Raw genomic sequence first — 22,667 nt, forward strand, 5'->3', positions numbered from 1 at the left:
TCCAGATTGTTTTTCTATGAATACTAGTAGAATGTCCGTGCGTTGCCACGGGCCAATAAATGAATCTATCTAAATTCAAAATACCCCTAATTTAACCAAATTTATAGAAAAATGTATTGACATTCACAATACCAAATCAATATCATTAGATTCATTGTGAAATGTAGTTTCATATTTTATATATTTGGTATTGTAGATGTTGGTATTTTTTAATATAAATTTGGTCAAACTTTGCAAAGTTTGACTTAACACAAATCTTATACGCAGAGTAAAAACGACTGGAGGGAGTACTTCACTAGGTTGCCACTCCACTCAAAATCTGGCTGGTGTTTCCTCCGGGTCTTATCAAATTGTTGACACCACAACTTTCCCTAAGTAGGATATCCGTACAATGTAAAATTCTTTTATAGAAAACATAAGATGTGCATATTTGCTATCTTAGCCATTTTACAATCCCTCGAGTGATTCTCCTACTGCTACAACCTCAGTCGCCAAACTTTGTCATGGTTCATTAGCAGGACATGCTTGTTTCTTTGACACACCCTCAAACCAGTTAAAAACCCCATTGATGAGATTCTTTGTATTTATCGTAACACAGATACTCAAAATAGAAGAACTATGATCACCTTCTCACCGAAATAAGGAACAAAATGTAGTGCCCGATCAAGAGAATCCTTGCCGGTGGCAGCGGGGGCATACATATTTTTAGTAGTTCAACAACAATAGTGTCACACATATACTTTTTAAATCCTTTTTCAACCATCTCGATATTTTTTTTTTGCTTAAGACATCTTCCTTTTCAAGAGTACGCCTAGGCGTATCGTATTTTTATAGAAGAAAGAAGCAGGTTACAAGAGGACTACCCTTGTTACAAACTACAAGTGTAGCACAAACTCCACACCATAGCAGTCTGAATACATGTCACCACACACATTACAACCACAACACAGGATGCCTACCCTAAACTGAAAGACAAAGTCGCGTTTCAAGTGACACCGGATGCCTCCGAAGATAAGACACCATCAAAACTTCCCTGATCAACGCACCATCCACCCATGTAAGCTTAAAAGAGAGGTCTGTGAGGAGGTGGCAGGACTTGGTCGGACTCGAGGAGGCACCGTCTCGGACGCATGAGAGATTTATGGCAAGGTTAATTAATTTAGATTTGATCTTTAGAGATTGATCGTGATTGATTGTTTCACATAAAGACATTACTAAATAGCTTGTGTCGACATGGAAAGTTCTGATTAGTTTCGATTTTTTTTTCCGTTGTGTGAGAGGTGACGCAAAAATAAACCGGCGGACTGGGGGTGAAGGGACGAAAAAAACTCAGACGAAAAAAAGCCGTGGACGCAATCCTATCAACTCAGACATTAGAAATAGAGATGTTGTTGTTCAACGCGATTGTATATTTGATAAGTCCAGTACGGAGCCTCCGTACGTAAACTCATGCAATACAAAGAGCTACCATCACAGCTTGAGAACGACTCAACATTGACAATACAGTGATTCGTTTGCTCGCCCGAGTTGAGGACGAGCGCGCGGATCCTTACGGGGCGACGTGGGGACCGAGAGGAAGAGAGCTGCTATACGTACGATCAAATTATGTAGGATCTGTGTACGACAAGACTCATCTGGTGTGGTGGGCCAAGACCTCAGAAAACGGGCCTGTCTCTTCTCGTACAAATCGTATGCCAGTTGATCATGCGTGAGGCAGTTTCGCCGAGAGGAACGTTGAAGCAGCTGCGTGATCTCCCGTATCCCCTTCTTCCTTATCTGTCTGGCTTCCTCTTCGTCGTCCAGCACAATTGGCATGTCCTGCATCCCTGGTGACGGCACCACCATCTCCACCACTACCGCATCCACCTTGGGCCAAGAGGTGCCCGAACACAAGATCTGTATATCGCCAACTTCCATTGTTGGACATTCCGCCATCGAGACAATAATGCAGTCTCGATAATGGTGCGTGCCATCGAATGCCACCACCCCCATCCCGGTTCGATCTGTGTACCTCCTCAGTATAACAGGCCACAGACACGATCCAGATGGCACGAAACTATACGTCATAACCCTCCGCTATCCAGTCACCTTCGCGGTCATCGACATGGCCCTGCTGGTCGAGAAGAACTAGCCGCGGTGAATCAACTTGCCGGAGAAGAGTACCATGTCAGTCGATGAGGTTGTTCTCCGCCCTGAGGTCAGAGACGAAGAGCACCGACCGGGGTATATCGCACGATATCTCCGCGCAGCTTTTGGCCCAAGGATGAGGAGCGTCTGGTAAAAGCGGTCTAGCTAGTTGCTGCTCGGCAAAATACTACATCCGTTGCAAAATAATTGAAGTTTTGGTTATGTCCTAAGTCAAATTTGTTTTAAGTTTAATCAGTTCTTAAAATATATCGCATCTATAGCATCGAATTAATTTCGTGAGAATCTTTATGACATATGCTTTCGTATTATATGTATTTGATGTCGCAAAATCTTAGTAAATCTTTCTGTAGAGTTGATCAAACTTAAGCAAGTTTGTCATAGCACAATTCTAGAACTTTAATTATTTTCGAAGCGAAGGGAATATTAACTTTTTTTAAAGAAAACTTTCGATCTTTTCATCTTCAATCATAGCAGTACAACGAATGCCGGAAATAATAAAAATTACATCCAGATCCGTAGACCACCTAACGACGACTATAAGCACTGAAGCGAGCCGAAGGCGCGCCGCCGTCATTGCCCCTCCCTCGATGGAGCCGGGCAAAACTTCGGGAAGTCGTCGTGCTAAGGCCCCATAGGACCAGCTCAGCGGAACAACAACCGTCGCCAATGAAGAGTTGCGTAGATCGAAGGATCCCATCGGAAAACATCAAACCCTAACAAAACGCGAGAAAACAATTAAAAATATAGCCCTCCCGCCGGCAAGGGCCGAGATCCACCGCGCCGCCATGGCCCTAAGGTCACACACAATGCAGAGCTTGAAGTCATTTTACGGCAGACGCGTTGATACGCTTGCAAAGAAATGAAGCTTAATTAAATACTTATATTTTTAGTAAAACCAGGTCCGTACAACGTACTCATCGGTCATTTTTTGTTTTTTTGCGAATAGTACTCATCGGTCATTGTTCTCAACAACAACAAAAAAACTCATCAGTCATCACTGGCTTTGCCCATCATCACATTCTAGGAACAACTTTGCGTAGACGGACGGGTAGCCTGGATTCATGTGGAGAAGGGCAGGGCCCAAACCGGCCGGTACTGTACGCGATCCAGCGCTCTCTCGAGAGACGTACGCGTACCAAGTTGTCAGCAAGTAGCTGCGGAGCCGGCGGTGCGGCCACGTAGAACCACTGAGCTGCAGGTTCGGGTCAATGGGTTACTCCCGTAGAAAGGCAGCTCTGTTCCATACCTGCATTCGCCGCGTCGCAGGGGCCACGTTTTCTCCGCTGCTCCCAACTGCATAATTTGCACAGTTGCACACGGCTCCCGTTTCCCTGCGGACCAAGCAAGCTTGCTCGCTCTCGCGCGGCTGCTCGTCGGCCGCAAGCAATTCCGGCCGGTGCACCAACGCAGTGGCGCGTTGCTTGTCAACTGCAACCGACTCGATTTATTTGTTTATTCGTGCTGGCGGCTAGATATCTGTTCCTTTTGGTGCCATTTTAAATCTGCTAGCAAGCAGTGTGCGGTGCTCGTGCACTCAGCGAGAAGATGACCCCAAAAGGGGTCTGCATGTGCATGCTACATAGTCCCGCGTAGATCGGAGTGTGTCCGTGCTGACGTTACCTAGTCGTGGCCGAGGACATCTCTCCAATGTGAACATGCACACTGTATGACGTTCGCAGAAAGTGATACGCGAGCCGGTCATTCAACGGAATGACCCCGCATATATTTTAAAGTGCATTTGAACAAGCCAACTGATTTTCGTGGTATCAAAACAAAATTCATTTAAGCTTGAACATAATTTACATAAAAAGGACGGTACTTCGTCCGTTCAACTAATAAAACCTAAAAGCAAACAAAAATCTATACTAGCTTGTAGCGGGCGGTGACGTTATACGTGTGCCCGGCCTGTCCAGTGGCACCTCCGTGCCATTGTCGTCTGTGTCGTTGTCGTCATTAGAGTGATCCCTTCCAGGCGGTACAAGGACGCGAGGGTGCGGCGGCCCTGCTCGGCTGCTGCCTGGCGCTCGCAAAGGAGCCGCTCCGCTTCCTCCTGTGTAGTGCGGATGGCCTCCGTGACCAACCCCATCCTTGGAGCCTTAGCCTTGCCGCTGCCGCCGGCCGCGGCGTCGGTGTCGCTGAGATACCACCCCTCGCCGATCTTAGCGAGCTCCCCATCCAGGCGGAGGCGTTGCCGCACGGTCGTCTCTGCGGTTATCAACGACCGTCCAATTGCCCAGGCCTCCGCGAGGTCGGGGTCCTTGTGGACCCAACCGGGTGCCTCGTCAGACTTGGCGAACGCAGCGCACCGCTCTCGCCTCGCCGCCTCCTTTAGCGCCCTCTACTCGGGCCTCATGAAGCTCCACGACCACCAAGGTAGTGGAGGAGGTGCCCACGCGCCTTTGGGATCGCCGGCGGCACCTCATCCTTCACGGCCTTGCCACGTGAGTCGCGGCGCGGCGATGAGGGCTCCTCCTTCGCGTGGCACCTGATTTGGAAGTCGCGGTTGCGCGTGGGAAGGGGGTGGGTGTCGGTGTATCTGTGTGGGGGGAGGGGGGCTCCGCCTTCATCTGTGTGTGTGGGGGTGGAGGGGGCGGAGGGGGGCTCCGTCTTGATCGGCTAATGTGGCTTAGTTGTGCCCTTTTGTGCTATTCAAGTCAGTGCTTGCTTATCTACCTTTGTAAGCTGGTATGCCTAGTAGATTTATTTTTGTTTGCACTCTTAGAACGTTGTAAGTTTCTGCCCATCCGTTTTATGGGGTTTTATGATATAAAACAGGATCCTCCCTACGACTTGCATCTAAAGAAACCAGTGACACACCTATTGGTGCCCGATGGCCCTCAGGATGGGAATGGGCCGGGTTGGCCTGCTGGGTCGCTGACCCGACCGAAAAATTCGAGGCCAATGGGTTATGTGGGTTGGTCTCAAAAGAGATTTGGGTCAACAATGCAGGCACCGGGCTGGCGCGGCGGAGCTCCGGCGATGACTCGGTCCTACGGCGGGGTGGAGGGCCAGGCACCGTCCAGTGGTGCTGCCCCCGCGGCGGCTGTGGCTTGGGGCCCGTGACCCCGATCCGATCTGGATCTGGTGGTGCTTGGGTTTGGGCCATGGCGGCTGGCGAGGCGTGCTGTTCATCGGGGCTTGTCGGCCTCTAGGCACCATGGGGGTGCCGGCGGCGACGCGTGCCCGGCGTGGTGACGTTGGTGGACGTGGTGGTCATCTTCTTCCAGAGATGGCCGGCCAGAGGCTTGGTGATCGGATCTTGAGATCCATCATCTTGTCCCAGCTGTGAGTAGGGGAGACATGGTTGCCGGTGAAAACCGAACCGACGGCAGGCGATGGCGGCTTTCTCGCCGTTACCTTGGTGGAGGCATCATCGTGTAACTACTGTCGACCCACTCGTGCTGCTCCGGGGGAAACCCTAGGATCTGGTGTTCCAGATCGGACGATGGCGGCATGCGGTGTCATTTCTCTCTTGGGAGCATCGTTTGCGGAGCAACGCTGGAAGTCCGAGGCAGGAGGTGGAGCGGCTTCGTCTTGCACGGAGCTTCGGTGGAGATGTCAAGTCATGCCTGACCGACAGGTGCTTTGTCATGCCTGGTCGGCAGGTGCTACGCACGACAGATCTTCCAAGGACTTCAAGCTGTGTCGGCTGGTGGTACTTGGCAGCATGGCGCTGAGGTGTATCAGTGGCGACCGCGACGTGCTCAGCTGTTTGCGCGCAGGGAGGAGGTGCCGTTGGGCGCCTTGGTGGCGTCGACGGTAGCTAGACCGAGCAGGGTTGATGCATCAGTGCATTTCGGAAGATGGAGCGGTGGCAGTTGGCGGCGGCGGCCTCTGAGAGCACGCCGGACCAGTGTGTGCCTCAGACCCGGCAAGTGGCTGGGTTGGGGTCTCAGGTCTTAGATGTTTGGCTTGGCTGCGATGTCTGTTTGATATTAGGCCCAGGCTATCTGTGCCCCTTGATCAACTGGATAGGTGTAGCGACAGTTTGTTGCTTAGACGGCGGCTTTAGTCTTACTGTTATATGACATTGTAAGGTCTTGTGAGAATCATTAATAAAGTGGCCGTATGCATTGCCCAGATGCAGAGGCCGGGGGTCATGCTCCTTTTCTAAAAATAAGATGCAGGCACCGGGTGACCCGCTGGGTTTGCCGGGCCGGCCACCTTAAAGTTTGTAACTCACAGCATTTACAACCTTCATTGCGTCGACCTTGTCGTATGACTTGATTTTGCGACGAGTCTGTCATATAATTTCCATCAAACGCAAGCTTGCATATATGAACAAAAAAAATTCTTGATATGTTTTGGCAAGATGCACATGCACAAAAACACAAGCAGGTGGCTTGATTTTTTTTTCTGTTAACCACGTGTTAGAAATCTTACTAATTCTTACGCTAGTCGGATTCCATTAGACCGTACCTAATTTTAACATCCGGTTTGTCCATAAGACAATGTAAAACAAGAATTTGGGTTGATCTGAAGTACCCATCGGGCCAATGAGGCCACTGACTATTCTTTATATGGGTCGATATGTAGCTTCTCAAATTGGTCTTGGGCCACAGGTGCCGGCTCCAAGGCCAGGTCTGGGTTAGCCCATTTCCATCCTGAGATGGCCCATAGAGTTTGTGTTGCATGAGCACGGATATGAGGAACTTGACGACAACTTCGAGAAGAAAAGAGATGGAGGAGGGACACCAATGAAACTATAGGAGAGTAAGGGCATCTGTAATGCCAGACCTCTAAAACGGGCGCTACATTTGTCCGTGGACCTGTTTGTACCCATCCGTGGACACTGACATGGAAGCCGTCCATCTAATCATTTCCGCATACACTTCAAAGCAAACTTGAACAAAATGGACAAATTTCATGCAAGTCGGACCAAATTCATTATACTTTGGACATATTTCAACTAAAAAAAGTGGGTGAGACTTTTTTGACCTAATCTAAATAATCGCCGGCCATGGCGGAGTACGTGCCCTTCATTCTGTCTTCCCCATGTCCGGCAAGCTCATCGACCATGAGCCCTCGAAGTCAAGCCACGAGAGCGAAAGAATAGGGAGAGACCTTCCTAGAACACAAGTGGCGGCGGCGTCTCATGTGCTACTCTTCCACGCCCGAGTCTGCTGTATCGACGGCGCCGAACATGGACATGCTGGCCTCGTGGTCGTGGCGGCGGGGTACGAACCGAGGTGGCAGCGCAGCTGACACGGAGCTGGCGTCGTCCGTGTTTGCCTGCACCTCCTCTTCAGCCACCTCCGCGTCGATCTCCGCAAACAGGGCGCTGCACGTGAACTGGCATAGCACATGCTGCTCATTCAGGAAGCCCAGGTCCTCGGCGACCATGTCCCCGACGGCATCGTCATTCACCTGCTCGTCGGAGGTTATAGCTTTGGTCCTCTTGCCCCTGCCAAACGTCATGCTCCAAGGTGAAGTGCTCCCGCGGATGCTCTAAGGTGATGCCGGTGTTGGAAATATGCCCTAGAGGCAATAATAAATGGTTATTATTATATTTCTTTGTTCATGGTAATTGTCTATTGTTCATGCTATAATTGTATTGTCCAGAAATCGTAATACATGTGTGAATACATAGACCACAACGTGTCCCTAGTAAGCCTCTAGTTGACTAGCTCATTGATCAACAGATAGTCATGGTTTCCTGACTATGGACATTGGATGTCATTGATAACGGGATCACATCATTAGGAGAATGATGTGATGGACAAGACCCAATCCTAAGCATAGCATAAAAGATCGCGTAGTTTCGTTTGCTAGAGCTTTTGCAATGTCAAGTATCTTTTCCTTAGACCATGAGATCGTGCAACTCCCGGATACCGTAGGAGTGCTTTGGGTGTGCCAAACGTCACAACGTAACTGGGTGACTATAAAGGTGCACTACGGGTATCTCCGAAAGTGTCTGTTGGGTTGGCACGGATCGAGACTGGGATTTGTCACTCCGTGTGACGGAGAGGTATCTCTGGGCCCACTCGGTAATGCATCATCATAATGAGCTCTATGTGACTAAGGCGTTAGTCACGGGATCATGCATTGCGGTACGAGTAAAGAGACTTGCCGGTAACGAGATTGAACAAGGTATTGGGATACCGACGATCGAATCTCGGGCAAGTAACATACCGATTAACAAAGGGAATTGCATACGGGATTGATTGAATCCTCGACACCGTGGTTCATCCGATGAGATCATCATGGAACATGTGGGAGCCAACATGGGTATCCAGATCCCGCTGTTGGTTATTGACCGGAGAGGCGTCTCGGTCATGTCTGCATGTCTCCCGAACCCGTAGGGTCTACACAATTAAGGGTCGGTGACGCTGGGGTTGTAGAGATATGTGTATGCGGAAACTCGAAAGTTGTTCGGAGTCCCGGATGAGATCCCGGACGTCACGAGGAGTTCCTGAATGGTCCGGAGGTGAAGAATTATATATAGGAAGTCAAGTTTCGACCACCGGGAAAGTTTCGGGGGTTACCGGTATTGTACCGGGACCACCAGAAGGGTCCCGGGGTCCACCGGGTGGGGCCACCTATCCCGGAGGGCCCCGTGGGCTGAAGTGGGAAGGGAACCAGCCCCTAGTGGGCTAGGCGCCCCCCATGGGCCTCCCCCCATGCGCCTAGGGTTGCAAACCCTAGGGTGGGGGCTTCCCACTTGCCTTGGGGGGCAAGGCACCCCCCTTGGCGCCCCCCCCACCCTAGATGGGTTTTGGCCGGCGCCCCCCCTCCCAGGGGGCCTATATAAAGGGGGGGAGGGAGGGCAGCAACATTACAGCCTTGGGCGCCTCCCTCCTCCCCTGCTACACCTCTCTCTCTCGTAGAAGCTCGGCGAAGCCCTGCCGGCATCCCGCTACATCCAGCACCACGCCGTCGTGCTGCTGGATCTCCATCAACCTCTCCTTCCCCCTTGCTGGATCAAGAAGGAGGAGACGTCGCTGCACCGTACGTGTGTTGAACGCGGAGGTGCCGTCCGTTCGGCACTCGGTCATCGGTGATTTGGATCACGGCGAGTACGACTCCGTCATCCACGTTCATTGGAACGCTTCCGCTCGCAATCTACAAGGGTATGTAGATGCACTCCTTTCCCCTTGTTGCTAGTATACTCCATAGATGCATCTTGGTGAGCGTAGGAAAATTTTAAAATTATGCTACGATTCCCAACAGTGGCATCATGAGCCAGGCCTATGCGTAGTGACTATGCACGAGTAGAACACAAAGCAGTTGTGGGCGTTGATGTTGCCAATTCTTCTTGCCGCTACTAGTCGTTTCTTGTTTCGGCGGCATTGTAGGATGAAGCGGCCCGGACGGACCTTACACGTACGCTTACGTGAGACAGGTTCCACCGACTGACATGCACTAGTTGCATAAGGTGGCTAGCGGGTGTCTGTCTCTCCTACTCTAGTCGGAACGGATTCGATTAAAAGGGTCCTTATGAAGGGTAAATAGAAATTGGCAAATCACGTTGTGGTCATACGTAGGTAAGAAAACGTTCTTGCTAGAAACCTACAAACCACGTAAAAACTTGCAACAACAATTAGAGGACGTCTAACTTGTTTTTGCAGCAAGTGCTATGTGATGTGATATGGCCAGAACATGTGATGAATGATATATGTGATGTATGAGATTGATCATATTCTTGTAATAGGAATCACGACTTGCATGTCGATGAGTATGACAACCGGCAGGAGCCATAGGAGTTGTCTTTATTATTTTGTATGACCTGCTGTCATTGAATAACGCCATATAAATTACTTTACTTTGTTGCTAAACGCGTTAGCCATAGAAGTAGAAGTAATCGTTGGCGTGACGACTTCATGAAGACACAATGATGGAGATCACGATGATGGAGATCATGGTGTCATGCCGGTGACGAAGATGATCATGGTGCCCCGAAGATGGAGATCAAAGGAGCATAATGATATTGGCCATATCATGTCACTATTTGATTGCATGTGATGTTTATCATGTTTTTGCATCTTATTTGCTTAGAACGACGGTAGTAAGTAAGATGATCCCTTATGATAATTTCAAGAAAAGTGTTCCCCCTAACTGTGCACCGTTGCGAAGGTTCGTTGTTTCGAAGCACCACGTGATGATCGGGTGTGATAGATTCTAACGTTCGAATACAACGGGTGTTGACGAGCCTAGCATGTACAGACATGGCCTCGGAACACATGCGATACACTTAGGTTGACTTGACGAGCCTAGCATGTACAGACATGGCCTCGGAACACGGAGGACCGAAAGGTCGAGCATGAGTCGTATAGAAGATACGATCAACATGGAGATGTTCACCGATCTTGACTAGTCCGTCTCACGTGATGATCGGACACGGCCTAGTTAACTCGGATCATGTTTCACTTAGATGACTATAGGGATGTCTATCTGAGTGGGAGTTCATTGGATAATTTGATTATATGAACTTAATTATCATGAACTTAGTCTAAAATCTTTACACTATGTCTTGTAGATCAAATGGCCAACGTTGTCCTCAATTTCAACACGTTCCTAGAGAAAACCAAGCTGAAAGATGATGGCAGCAACTATACGGACTGGGTCCGGAACCTGAGGATCATCCTCATAGTAGCCAAGAAAGATTATGTCTTAGAAGCACCGCTAGGTGATGGACCAATCCCACAAAACCAAGATGTTATGAACGCTTGGCAGCAGCGTGCTGATGATTACTCCCTCGTTCAGTGCGGCATGCTTTACAGCTTAGAACCGGGTCTCCAAAAACGTTTTGAGAAACATGGAGCATATGAGATGTTCGAGGAGCTGAAATTAGTTTTCCAAGCTCATGCCCGGGTCGAGAGATATGAAGTCTCCGACAAGTTCTTCAGCTGTAAAATGGAGGAAAATAGTTCTGTAAGTGAGCACATACTCAGAATGTCTGGGTTGCACAACCGCTTGACTCAGCTGGGAGTTAATCTCCCGGATGACGCGGTCATTGACAGAATCCTTCAGTCGCTTCCACCAAGCTTCAAAAGCTTTGTGATGAACTACAATATGCAGGGGATGGAAAAGACCATTCCTGAGGTATATTCGATGCTGAAATCAGCGGAGGTGGAAATCAGAAAAGAACATCAAGTGTTGATGGTGAATAAACCACTAAGTTCAAGAAGGGCAAGGGTAAGAAGAACTTCAAGAAGGACGGCAAGGGAGTTGCCGCGCCCGGTAAACCAGTTACTGGGAAGAAGTCAAAGAATGGACCCAAGCCTGAAACTGAGTGCTTTTATTGCAAGGGAAGTGGTCACTGGAAGCGGAACTGCCCCAAATACTTAGCGGAAAAGTAGGCCAGCAACACCAAAGGTATATGTGATATACATGTAATTGATGTGTACCGTACCAGTACTCGTAGTAGCTCCTGCGTATTTGATACCGGTGCGGTTGCTCATATTTGTAACTCAAAACAGGAACTACGGAATAAACGGAGACTGGCGAAGGACGAGGTGACGATGCGCGTCGGGAATGGTTCCAAGGTCGATGTGATCGCCGTCGGCACGCTACCTCTGCATCTACCCACGGGCTTAGTTTTGAACCTCAATAATTGTTATTTAGTGCCAGCTTTGAGCATGAACATTGTATCTGGATCTCGTTTTATTCGAGATGGCTACTCATTTAAATCCGAGAATAATAGTTGTTCTATTTATTTGAGAGATATGTTTTATGGTCATGCCCCGCTGGTCAATGGTTTATTTTTGATGAATCTCGAACGTGATGTTACACATGTTCATAGTGTGAATACCAAAAGATGTAAAGTTGATAACGATAGTCCCACATACTTGTGGCACTGCCGCCTTGGTCACATTGGTGTCAAGCGCATGAAGAAGCTCCATGCAGATGGACTTTTGGAATCTCTTGATTACGAGTCATTTGACACGTGCGAACCATGCCTCATGGGTAAGATGACCAAGACTCCGTTCTCCGGAACAATGGAGCGAGCAACCAACTTATTGGAAATCATACATACCGATGTGTGCGGTCCAATGAGTGTTGAGGCTCGCGGAGGATATCGTTATGTTCTCACTCTCACTGATGACTTAAGTAGATATGGGTATGTCTACCTAATGAAACACAAGTCTGAAACCTTTGAAAAGTTCAAAGAATTTCAGAGTGAAGTTGAGAATCAACGTGACAGGAAAATAAAATTCTTACGATCAGATCGTGGTGGAGAATATTTAAGTCACGAATTTGGTACACACTTAAGGAAATAGTTTCACAACTCACGCCGCCTGGAACACCTCAGAGAAATGGTGTGTCCGAACGTCGTAATCGCACTCTATTGGATATGGTGCGATCTATGATGTCTCTTACCGATTTACCGCTTTCATTTTGGGGCTATGCTTTAGAGACTGCCGCATTCACTTTAAATAGGGCTCCGTCAAAATCCGTTGAGACGACACCGTATGAATTATGGTTTGGGAAGAAACCTAAGCTGTCGTTTCTAAAAGTTTGGGGATGCGATGCTTATGTCAAGAAACTTCAACCTCAAAAGCTCGAACCCAAGTCGGAAAAATGCGTCTTCATAGGATACCCTAAGGAAACTATTGGGTATACCTTCTACCTCAGATCCGAAGGCAAGATCTTCGTTGCCAAGAATGGGTCCTTTCTGGAGAAGGAGTTTCTCTCGAAGGAATTGAGTGGGAGGAAAGTGGAACTTGATGAGGTGATAGTCACCCCTTCCGAACCGGAAAGTAGCGCAGCGCGGGAAAATGTTCCTGTGGTGCCTACACCGACTGGGGAGGAAGTTAATGATGATGATCATGAAGCTTCAGATCAAGTTACTGAACTTCGTAGGTCCACAAGGACACGTTCCGCACCAGAGTGGTACGACAACCCTTTCCTGGAAATCATGTTGTTAGACAACGGTGAACCTTCGAACTATGAAGAAGCGATGGCGGGCCCGGATTCCGACAAATGGCTAGAAGCCATGAAATCCGAGATAGGATCCATGTATGAAAACGAAGTATGGACTTTGACTGACTTGCTCGATGATCGGCGAGCCATAGAAAACAAATGGATCTTTAAGAAGAAGACGGACGCAGATGGTAATGTGACCATCTACAAAGCTCGACTTGTCGCTAAGGGTTATCGACAAGTTCAAGGGGTTGACTACGATGAGACTTTCTCACCCGTAGCGAAGCTGAAGTCCGTCCGAATCATGTTAGCAATTGCCGCATACTATGATTATGAGATATGGCAGATGGACGTCAAAACGGCATTCCTTAACGGCTTCCTTAAGGAAGAGTTGTATATGATGCAGCCGGAAGGTTTTGTCGATCCTAAGAATGCTAACAAAGTATGCAAGCTCCAGCGCTCAATCTATGGGCTGGTGCAAGCATCTCGGAGTTGGAACATTCGCTTTGATGAGATGATCAAAGCGTTTGGGTTTACACAGACTTATGGAGAAGCCTGTGTTTACAAGAAAGTGAGTGGGAGCTCTGTAGCATTTCTCATATTATATGTGGATGACATACTATTGATGGGAAATGATATAGAATTCTTGGAAAGTATAAAGGCCTATTTGAATAAGTGTTTTTCAATGAAGGACCTTGGAGAAGCTGCTTATATATTAGGCATCAAGATCTATAGAGATAGATCGAGATGCCTCATTGGTCTTTCACAGAGTACATACCTTGACAAGATATTGAAGAAGTTCAATATGGATCAGTCCAAGAAGGGGTTCTTGCCTGTATTGCAAGGTGTGCAATTGAGCACGGCTCAATGCCCGACCACGGCAGAAGATATAGAAAAGATGAGTGTCATCCCCTATGCCTCGGCCATATGGTCTATTATGTATGCCATGCTGTGTACCAGACCTGATGTAAACCTTGCCGTAAGTTTGGTAGGAAGGTACCAAAGTAATCCCGGCATGAAACACTGGACAGCGGTCAAGAATATCCTAAAGTACCTGAAAAGGACTAAGGATATGTTTCTCGTTTATGGAGGTGACGAAGAGCTCGTCGTAAAGGGTTACGTCGACGCTAGCTTCGACACAGATCTGGATGACTCGAAGTCACAGACCGGATACGTGTATATTTTGAATGGAGGAGCAGTAAGCTGGTGCAGTTGCAAGCAAAGCGTCGTGGCGGGATCTACATTTAAAGCGGTGTACATGGCAGCCTCGGAGGCAGCACAGGAAGCAGTCTGGATGAAGGAGTTCATTACCGACCTAGGGGTGATTCCCAATGCGCCGGGCCCGATGACTCTCTTCTGTGACAACACTGGAGCTATTGCCCTTGCGAAGGAGCCCAGGTTTCACAGGAAGACCAGGCATATCAAGCGTCGCTTCAACTCCATTCGTGAAAGTGTTCACAATGGAGACATAGATATTTGTAAAGTACATACGGACCTGAATGTAGCAGATCCGTTGACTAAACCTCTCCCTAGAGCAAAACATGATCAACACCAGGACGCAATGGGTGTTCGATTCATCACAATGTAACTAGATTATTGACTCTAGTGCAAGTGGGAGACTGTTGGAAATATGCCCTAGAGGCAATAATAAATGGTTATTATTATATTTCTTTGTTCATGGTAATTGTCTATTGTTCATGCTATAATTGTATTGTCCGGAAATCGTAATACATGTGTGAATACATAGACCACAACGTGTCCCTAGTAAGCCTCTAGTTGACTAGCTCGTTGATAAACAGATAGTCATGGTTTCCTGACTATGGACATTGGATGTCATTGATAACGGGATCACATCATTAGGAGAATGATGTGATGGACAAGACCCAATCCTAAGCATAGCATAAAAGATCGTGTAGTTTCGTTTGCTAGAGCTTTTCCAATGTCAAGTATCTTTTCCTTAGACCATGAGATCGTGCAACTCCCGGATACCGTAGGAGTGCTTTGGGTGTGCCAAACGTCACAACGTAACTGGGTGACTATAAAGGTGCACTACGGGTATCTCCGAAAGTGTCTGTTGGGTTGGCACGGATCGAGACTGGGATTTGTCACTCCGTGTGACGGAGAGGTATCTCTGGGCCCACTCGGTAATGCATCATCATAATGAGCTCTATGTGACTAAGGCGTTAGTCACGGGATCATGCATTGCGGTACGAGTAAAGAGACTTGCCGGTAACGAGATTGAACAAGGTATTGGGATACCGACGATCGAATCTCGGGCAAGTAACATGCCGATTGACAAAGGGAATTGTATACGGGATTGATTGAATCCTCGACACCGTGGTTCATCCGATGAGATCATCGTGGAACATGTGGGAGCCAACATGGGTATCCAGATCCCGCTGTTGGTTATTGACCGGAGAGGCGTCTCGGTCATGTCTGCATGTCTCCCGAACCCGTAGGGTCTACACACTTAAGGTTCGGTGACGCTAGGGTTGTAGAGATATATGTATGCGGAAACCCGAAAGTTGTTCGGAGTCCCGGATGAGATCCTGGACGTCACGAGAGGTTCCAGAATGGTCCGGAGGTGAAGATTTATATATAGGAAGTCCAGTTTCGGCCACCGGGAAAGTTTCGGGGGTTACCGGTATTGTACCGGGACCACCGGAAGGGTCCCGGGGGTCCACCGGGTGGGGCCACCTATCCCGGAGGGCCCCGTGGGCTGAAGTGGGAAGGGAATCAGCCCCTAGTGGGCTGGGCGCCCCCCCATGGGCGTCCCCCCATGCGCCTAGGGTTGCAAACCCTAGGGTGGGGGGCTTCCCACTTGCCTTGGGGGGCAAGGCACCCCCCTTGGCCGCCGCCCCCCCACCCTAGATGGGTTTTGGCCGGAGCCCCCCCTCCCAGGGGGCCTATATAAAGGGGGGAGGGAGGGCAGCAACATTACAGCCTTGGGCGCCTCCCTCCTCCCCTGCTACACCTCTCTCTCTCGTAGAAGCTCGGCGAAGCCCTGCCGGCATCCCGCTACATCCACCACCACGCCGTCGTGCTGCTGGATCTCCATCAACCTCTCCTTCCCCCTTGCTGGATCAAGAAGGAGGAGACGTTGCTGCACCGTACGTGTGTTGAACGCGGAGGTGCCGTCCGTTCGGCACTCGGTCATCGGTGATTTGGATCACGGCGAGTACGACTCCGTCATCCACGTTCATTGGAACGCTTCCGCTCGCGATCTACAAGGGTATGTAGATGCACTCCTTTCCCCTCGTTGCTAGTATACTCCATAGATGCATCTTGGTGAGCGTAGGAAAATTTTAAAATTATGCTACGATTCCCAACAGCCGGTGAGGGCGGTGGTGCCGGCTCGTCGTCGTACACTTCCTCCATCTTCTCATCGGTGTTGCTGCCCTCCGGCTGACATGGTGGGCCTGCCAGCTAGCCGCAATGCCGGCCAACTTCTGCTTCTGTTTGATGGAGAGTTTGTCACACATCGCTTTGGAGCTCGAGTTCATGGTCGACGTGGTGCATGGAGGAGATCGGGAATGGGGGTGTGGTGCGGTGGAGATCGTGTAGGGATTGACCACGTATAGATAGCAAGAGCCGGCCAGGCCAAGCAGCGGGTTGTGTGACTGCGGGCGCCGAAGTGGGTATGTCGGGCGGCTAGTTTGAATGCTGAGAGACTTTTGGTCAAGTCTCTCCACCATTGAAAAGGCATGGGCACCTGGACGTGTCGGCGACGTTCTTGGCCGGCACGTCGCCTCTATGCCACCTCCAGTGAGAGGTCACGTCCAATCTGTGCGGGCACAAATGATGGCCTTACGCTCTGGAGCGATGCTGACCAGCATTTGCGCAACAACCGTTTCACGTCGGCGCGAGAGAGGGTTTTCTGTGCAATCCGGGTGCCGGACGCATGCGTGGCACTGGTCCGGACGCTCGTAAAGGCCTCTCTGGTTTGCCTCCCGTTTGTGGATCAGGCCCATCCAAGGGCATGTGCGGGCTGTGCGACCGCATAGGGTCCCCAATTTCTAGGGCCCCCCGTTTTGGGCCAATGTCTGTATATTATTTGTTTTGGGCCCTTTTTTCGCAGCTAGTCGCGGGCTCCCTTGAACTGGGCCTGCTCCAAATATGTCCTGAACCGAGCCCTAGTCCCGATCTACACAGCCTACCGACGAAATCACTAGTTGAGGAGTACTTGTTGTAAAGATCACTCACATGCAGCGCGCCACTTGTCGCAACCTGGGAGTTTTCCTTTTTTCGTAGATCCGTTTATTCAAAACGTTTTATCTCTCAAACCGTGCGTCCAAATCTCAAATCGCATTCACCGTTGGATTCCTCGCGGCGAGATCTTCAAAACTAGATCCCATGTTGATATGTTTTGACGAACTTTTTTTTCATGAAAAAACCGAACCGGGAGCACGGGTTTTTTCCCTTTCCGAAAGAGGCACGCCCGTGCCTCTCACGAAATCATAACCGTGCCTCTCGCGGAAGCAAAACCGTGACTCTTGCGAAAGAAAAAGAAGAAGAGAAAACACCTTTTTTTTCGTTTCCGAGGAGGCACGGACGTGACTCTCGCGAAAGCACAACCGTGCCTCTTGCGGAAGCAAAACCGTGACTCTCGCGAATTTCCGTTTCTGAGAGGCACAGCCGTGACTCTCGCGAAGGCACAACCGTGCCTCTCGCGGAAGGTAAACCGTGACTCTCGAGAAAGGACAAAAACAGAAAACGCGGTTTTTTTTCATTTCCGAGAGACACTGCCGTGACTCTCGCGAAAGCACAACCGTGCCTCTCGCGGAAGCAAAACCGTGACTCTCGCGAACGAAAAAAAAACAGAAAACACGTTTTTTTCCGTTTCCGAGAGGCACGGCCGTGACTCTCCCGAAAGCAAAACCGTGCCTCTCGCGGAAGCAAAACCGTGACTCTCGCGAAAGAATAAAAAACGCGTTTTTTCACGCAAATTTTTTATTTCGGATTTTTTGGTCGAAAAGCTAAGGAAGACCGGTGGAAAACCAAAACATCGGAAAAACCTAAAAAAACGTTTAAATAGCCGAAAACGCGTGCGGAAAAATAAAAATAAAAATCCGGAGGGAACTCAGAGCGCGACATGTGGCGAATGGCTGAGAGCGCGCCAAGTGGCGCTGATCGTTGCGAGGTTCCCGAAGGAGCGCCCGTTAACTAGTGGCTCCCGCCTACCGATCCATTGATCAATCTACGATCTTTCCCGAGACGAACCGACAGATATGCGCCCCCGCCGCAGGGCTAGTGGTGTTGTCTCGTTTTTGATTGCTTCGTTTCCTTTGTTTTTTTTTTTTTTTGCTTTAGTGATTGCTTCATTTCCTGCCCGGAGACACAGCTCAGTTCATACTTCATAGCTCTTCTCGTATCAAGAACTAATTCCATGATTCCGCTAGCCGTGGGTCGCTCGGAAAGTCGCAGCAAATCAAAACACACAAGTTGAAGCAGCGGGTGGCGAAGACCAAAGGTGAGGGCATCACCGATATGTCTAACAGGTGCGCATCAATTCAGGTCGTTTATTTTTGTTATATGAAGTTGGTTAGTTAATCAACTTGACACACACCAAGATTTCCAAGATAGTTGCTCGTTTAACATTCAGGTTGTTTATTTTTGTTATATTATCTTGACTAGCCTATAATTTATACAGTGTTTGAATTTATTCAAATTTCTTTTCTTAAAAACCAAGTATTCTAGAAAGTTTAGGACCACAATTTGCATTTCGCACAGGGGCATCGAATTTCTAGAGACGGCCCTGTTGTGGATAAACAGACGTCCAGACCAGTTTGCGGACCGATGTGTTAGCGCATTGGACCAGACCGCTCGAGAGAGAAGTAGGAGTATGTCATAAGCTCCAGAACAGGGACCAACAACAATTGACTTGAATCGGGGTCGTCGCCATCCGTTTCTTGAGTCTCGATATGCACATGCTCATTCATGGCTTGTGGTGCAAAAGAACTAATTTAGCGCGTATTGCAGTTAGCTAGTCAGGATTTGTAGTCATTTCCGTGAAATACAGGCACATGCACACACGCGTACGAGTGCAATGCATGCACACTGACGATCGTTGGAGCGCGTGGCGCATGTGCCATGCATCACGGAGAAATTCCATTGCTGCATGCATGTGGTGCTGTAATTTAGGCGGACGCGGCAAGCCGTTTTTGGACTAGAGAACAGGAGCAAGAGCCAAAACTGGAAATTTGGAACCGTCCCGGCAAAAGAAGAGAAGAGAATGTGGAATCATATGCGCGCTCTCCTTCTTCTGGCGGAAGAATCGTCGTCAAATTAATAAAGTTGACCGGTGCAACAACAAATACCCAACTACAAAGGACATGGACCGCGTGCGTGCGCTCACTATGCCCGACACCGTACGTGAGCTTGCTAATCATGGTTGCGGCCCATTTCGTACGCCGAACCGCGTGTGCGCTGCCTGGGAAGCAAGCTAAGCAATTGCTCTCAACTGACGCACCACAAGAGAAGAGAAGAGAAGGTTCTAACTTGAAAGTTCAAACCTTTCCAGACCTGCGCTTTAGGCCGGTCGCCGTCGATCGCGACGGGCTCCAAGTCGTCGTCAAACCAGACGGGGGTCCGTCTACAAGCGATGTACCTGGTGGCTACTAGTACCAGCCAGGCCCCACCGCTAGCACTATAAAAGCCTAACCCGGCACGATCCGAGCCCCATCCACAGCCAGTTCCGAGCTCGTCCGAGTGACTGAATCCATCTCTCGTCTCCTACAGTCCTACACCCTCGTTCCGCACAGAACTACGAACCCTTGTTGAGCAAATATCCGACTAGCCGCGATATGGTTTCGTCAATGAAGCAGCAGTACAGAGATCAGGCCGCCGGGGTGCCCATGTCCCTCTCCCTCTCGCTCTCCCTTGGTGCCATGGCCGACCGCAGCAAGAAGATGCGCCGCGGCGGCGTGGACGGCGAGTTCGTGTGCAAGACGTGCGGCCGCTCGTTCCCGTCGTTCCAGGCGCTGGGCGGCCACCGGACCAGCCACCTCCGCGGCCGCAACGGCCTCGCGCTCGGCCTCGCTGCTGGATACGATCAGCCGGCGACCAAGAAGACCACGGACCAGAAGCGGGCGCACCAGTGCCACGTCTGCGGGCTCGAGTTCGAGATGGGGCAGGCGCTCGGCGGCCACATGCGTCGGCACCGTGACGAGGCGGCCGCCACCACGGCGCAGGCACCGCCCGTTCTGCTCCAGCTCTTCGTCTAATTGTTTTTTTTCTAGTTCAACATGGATAGAAATCCAGTGCAGATTTACTGGTTCACCTGTGTGCGCGATTGGATTTGTACATTTGCTGCACACTAGTAGGTGTTAATCGCTGGTTCATTCGATCATTTTGATATACATGTACATACTTCGGGACTTGTTCATTCGTTCATTACAGAGACTATATATATGTTACATTGATGGACGCGTCTAGCGGGCGGCTGGGTGCCCGCTAGCGCTCATGGGCGGCCAGCTTTTTTGAAAGCTTCTATCCACTTTGTCCCGATTAGAAAACTTGTAGCATGTTGTTAATTAATCACCTTATATCGATTTCTTCTCACGTATTAATATTCCTCATGTTCGTCTCTTGTGCATTAATTTTTTGTTTTCAAAATTATAAAAGACATATCTTCTAAACCGCATGTCGAAATTTAGATCCGTTTTCACCATTGAAACCCTCGCGACGTGCTCTTCAAAAGTAGATCCCACATGGGATGTTTCGACGAACTAGTCTTCCTGCAAACCAAACATCAATGTGTGTGCAACTAGACTACATTGCCGCGCCAACTGAGCATATGTGTGTGCCAATAGTCCTGCCAACTAAACATCAATGTGTGTGTAACTAGACTATATTGCCACGCCAACTGAGCATATGTGTGTGTAACTAGTGTCCTGCCAACTAAACATCAATGTGTGTGCAACCAAACCACATTGTCGCGTCAACTGAGCATATGTGTGTGCAACTAGTGTCCTGCCAACTAAATATCAATGTGTGTGCAACTAGACTAAATTACAAGCCAACTGAGCATATGTGTGTGCAACTAGTCTTCCTGCCAACTAAACATCAATGTGTGTGCAACTAGACTACATTACAGGAGGAGGTTCCGCATCGACTTTCGTCGAGGCAATAGACTAGTTGTACATCAAAGTTGTCGTGGTTGCTAGGTTGCAACCTCATACGAAGGTGCAGCTCCAAACATTAGTTTCGAAAAAAAGTTGCACGATGTAGTACTAAAGTTGCACAATATATCACCAAAGTTAGCATTATAAAATTTTTGTTGAAACATATTCATATGGGATTTAGTTTTAAAGATCTCGTCACGACAAACCCAATGGTGAAGACGGATCTGAATTCCAACACGTGGTTTAAAAGATATGACTTTTTTAAAATGAAGAACCGAAATAAATACACATGAATCTGCTTTGTTGTTCATCGGATATAATAAGTCTGACTGCATTTAATGATCAATCACATGCACTAGCAGACAAATCCTGCGCATGCATGTGTGTGGCAGAGCCGGCCGCTCGTTCTCTCCGTTTAGTGCGCGTGCACTTTGGAGGTTTTAGGTACATTGATTCGTTCGTTATTTTGGTCCAACTGAGTCACCTAGGAGTTGAGTCGATCAACTCCGCGAGGACGAATTCCATGTGCAATATTATTCATTGAAAGAGGGTCTTTGACTCTGTCGTTGAACAAATCCCTTGCTACCATCTCCAAGTGTCTGCGCCCAAAGGCAAACTACACTTGGGCCTCCACGTCAGGAAGTGGGAACAACATCTCATCAAATGTGTAGACTTTGGAATAACATGCAAACGCCCAAAAACTCTAATTATATTAGAAACAAACAAATATGACAATACACCATAACCCGCATAAATTTTGTATCCCCACGTAGATTTGGCCTTAAGTCGCGCGCTCATCACAACCAACCAGTTTTACAACAATTTTTTTGGTAGAAGTATATACTTGTTTGTGGAGGGAGATGAAAAGCCGACCGTCGACCGGTGTGGCTTACAAGCTACACGTTTTTCTCGAGCTTTCTGTCTAGGTTTACAAATATACATGTATTTATAGGAATGACGCATCTATAGAAGAAATAATTGTGTATCCATACACGAGTTATAACTATTCTAGAGTGCATGACCCCAAGTCGTGCGGGGAAGGGAATCCGGCATGGATAAGGAAGGAATCGCGTGGAATCACCAGGGGTGTAGAGTTGCTAGCCCTCTAGATGTAACTAATGCTTGATGTGCTAGAGGTAATGACAGTCAGCAATGTGTTGAATCATCGGCAGAAAAAGACACTAGCGTATACCACGAAGAGAACAAGAGTGAGCAAAGAGTAGGCGACAATTGCTCTTCGGGCGGGCACGTGATTTGAACCTAGGTTTCGATTATGGATAACTAACTGATTATGTATGTGGAACATGGAAAGGTTGTATGAAGTGCGCTAAGTTTGTTATGAGTTGGTAGGGGCGGACCATTTGTCTCATCGAAAAATAGGGAGGTGTGGATGATGTAATGTGATGTGATGATGCAATGGTTAGCAAGAGCTCTGTTTTTGGGGCTTCGGTAGCAGGTAGGTTGAGGTAACGAGGTGTGTCAGGAGGTAAGTCGAGGTAACAAGACAAAGAAGAATGTTTATCGAGGTGTGCT

General features: G+C 48.8%; 1 protein-coding gene across 1 annotated transcript; it reads left to right on the forward strand.

Moving 5' to 3' along the window:
* Positions 1-19,708: 19,708 nt before the first annotated feature.
* Positions 19,709-20,556, forward strand: LOC109784233 (zinc finger protein ZAT7-like). The gene has a single exon (XM_020342829.2). It carries the CDS (start codon positions 19,815-19,817, stop codon positions 20,232-20,234), a length of 420 nt encoding a protein of 139 aa, XP_020198418.1. The 5' UTR covers positions 19,709-19,814; the 3' UTR covers positions 20,235-20,556.
* The last annotated feature ends 2,111 nt before the right edge of the window (positions 20,557-22,667 follow it).

The sequence above is a fragment of the Aegilops tauschii genome, chromosome 5 (genome assembly GCF_002575655.3).
Source record: "Aegilops tauschii subsp. strangulata cultivar AL8/78 chromosome 5, Aet v6.0, whole genome shotgun sequence".
Classification (NCBI taxonomy): domain Eukaryota; kingdom Viridiplantae; phylum Streptophyta; class Magnoliopsida; order Poales; family Poaceae; genus Aegilops; species Aegilops tauschii.

What these genes read in the sequence shown, in the direction of transcription:
- LOC109784233 (XM_020342829.2), top strand. Translation starts at nt 19,815, where the DNA reads ATGGTTTCGTCAATGAAGCAGCAGTACAGAGATCAGGCCGCCGGGGTG.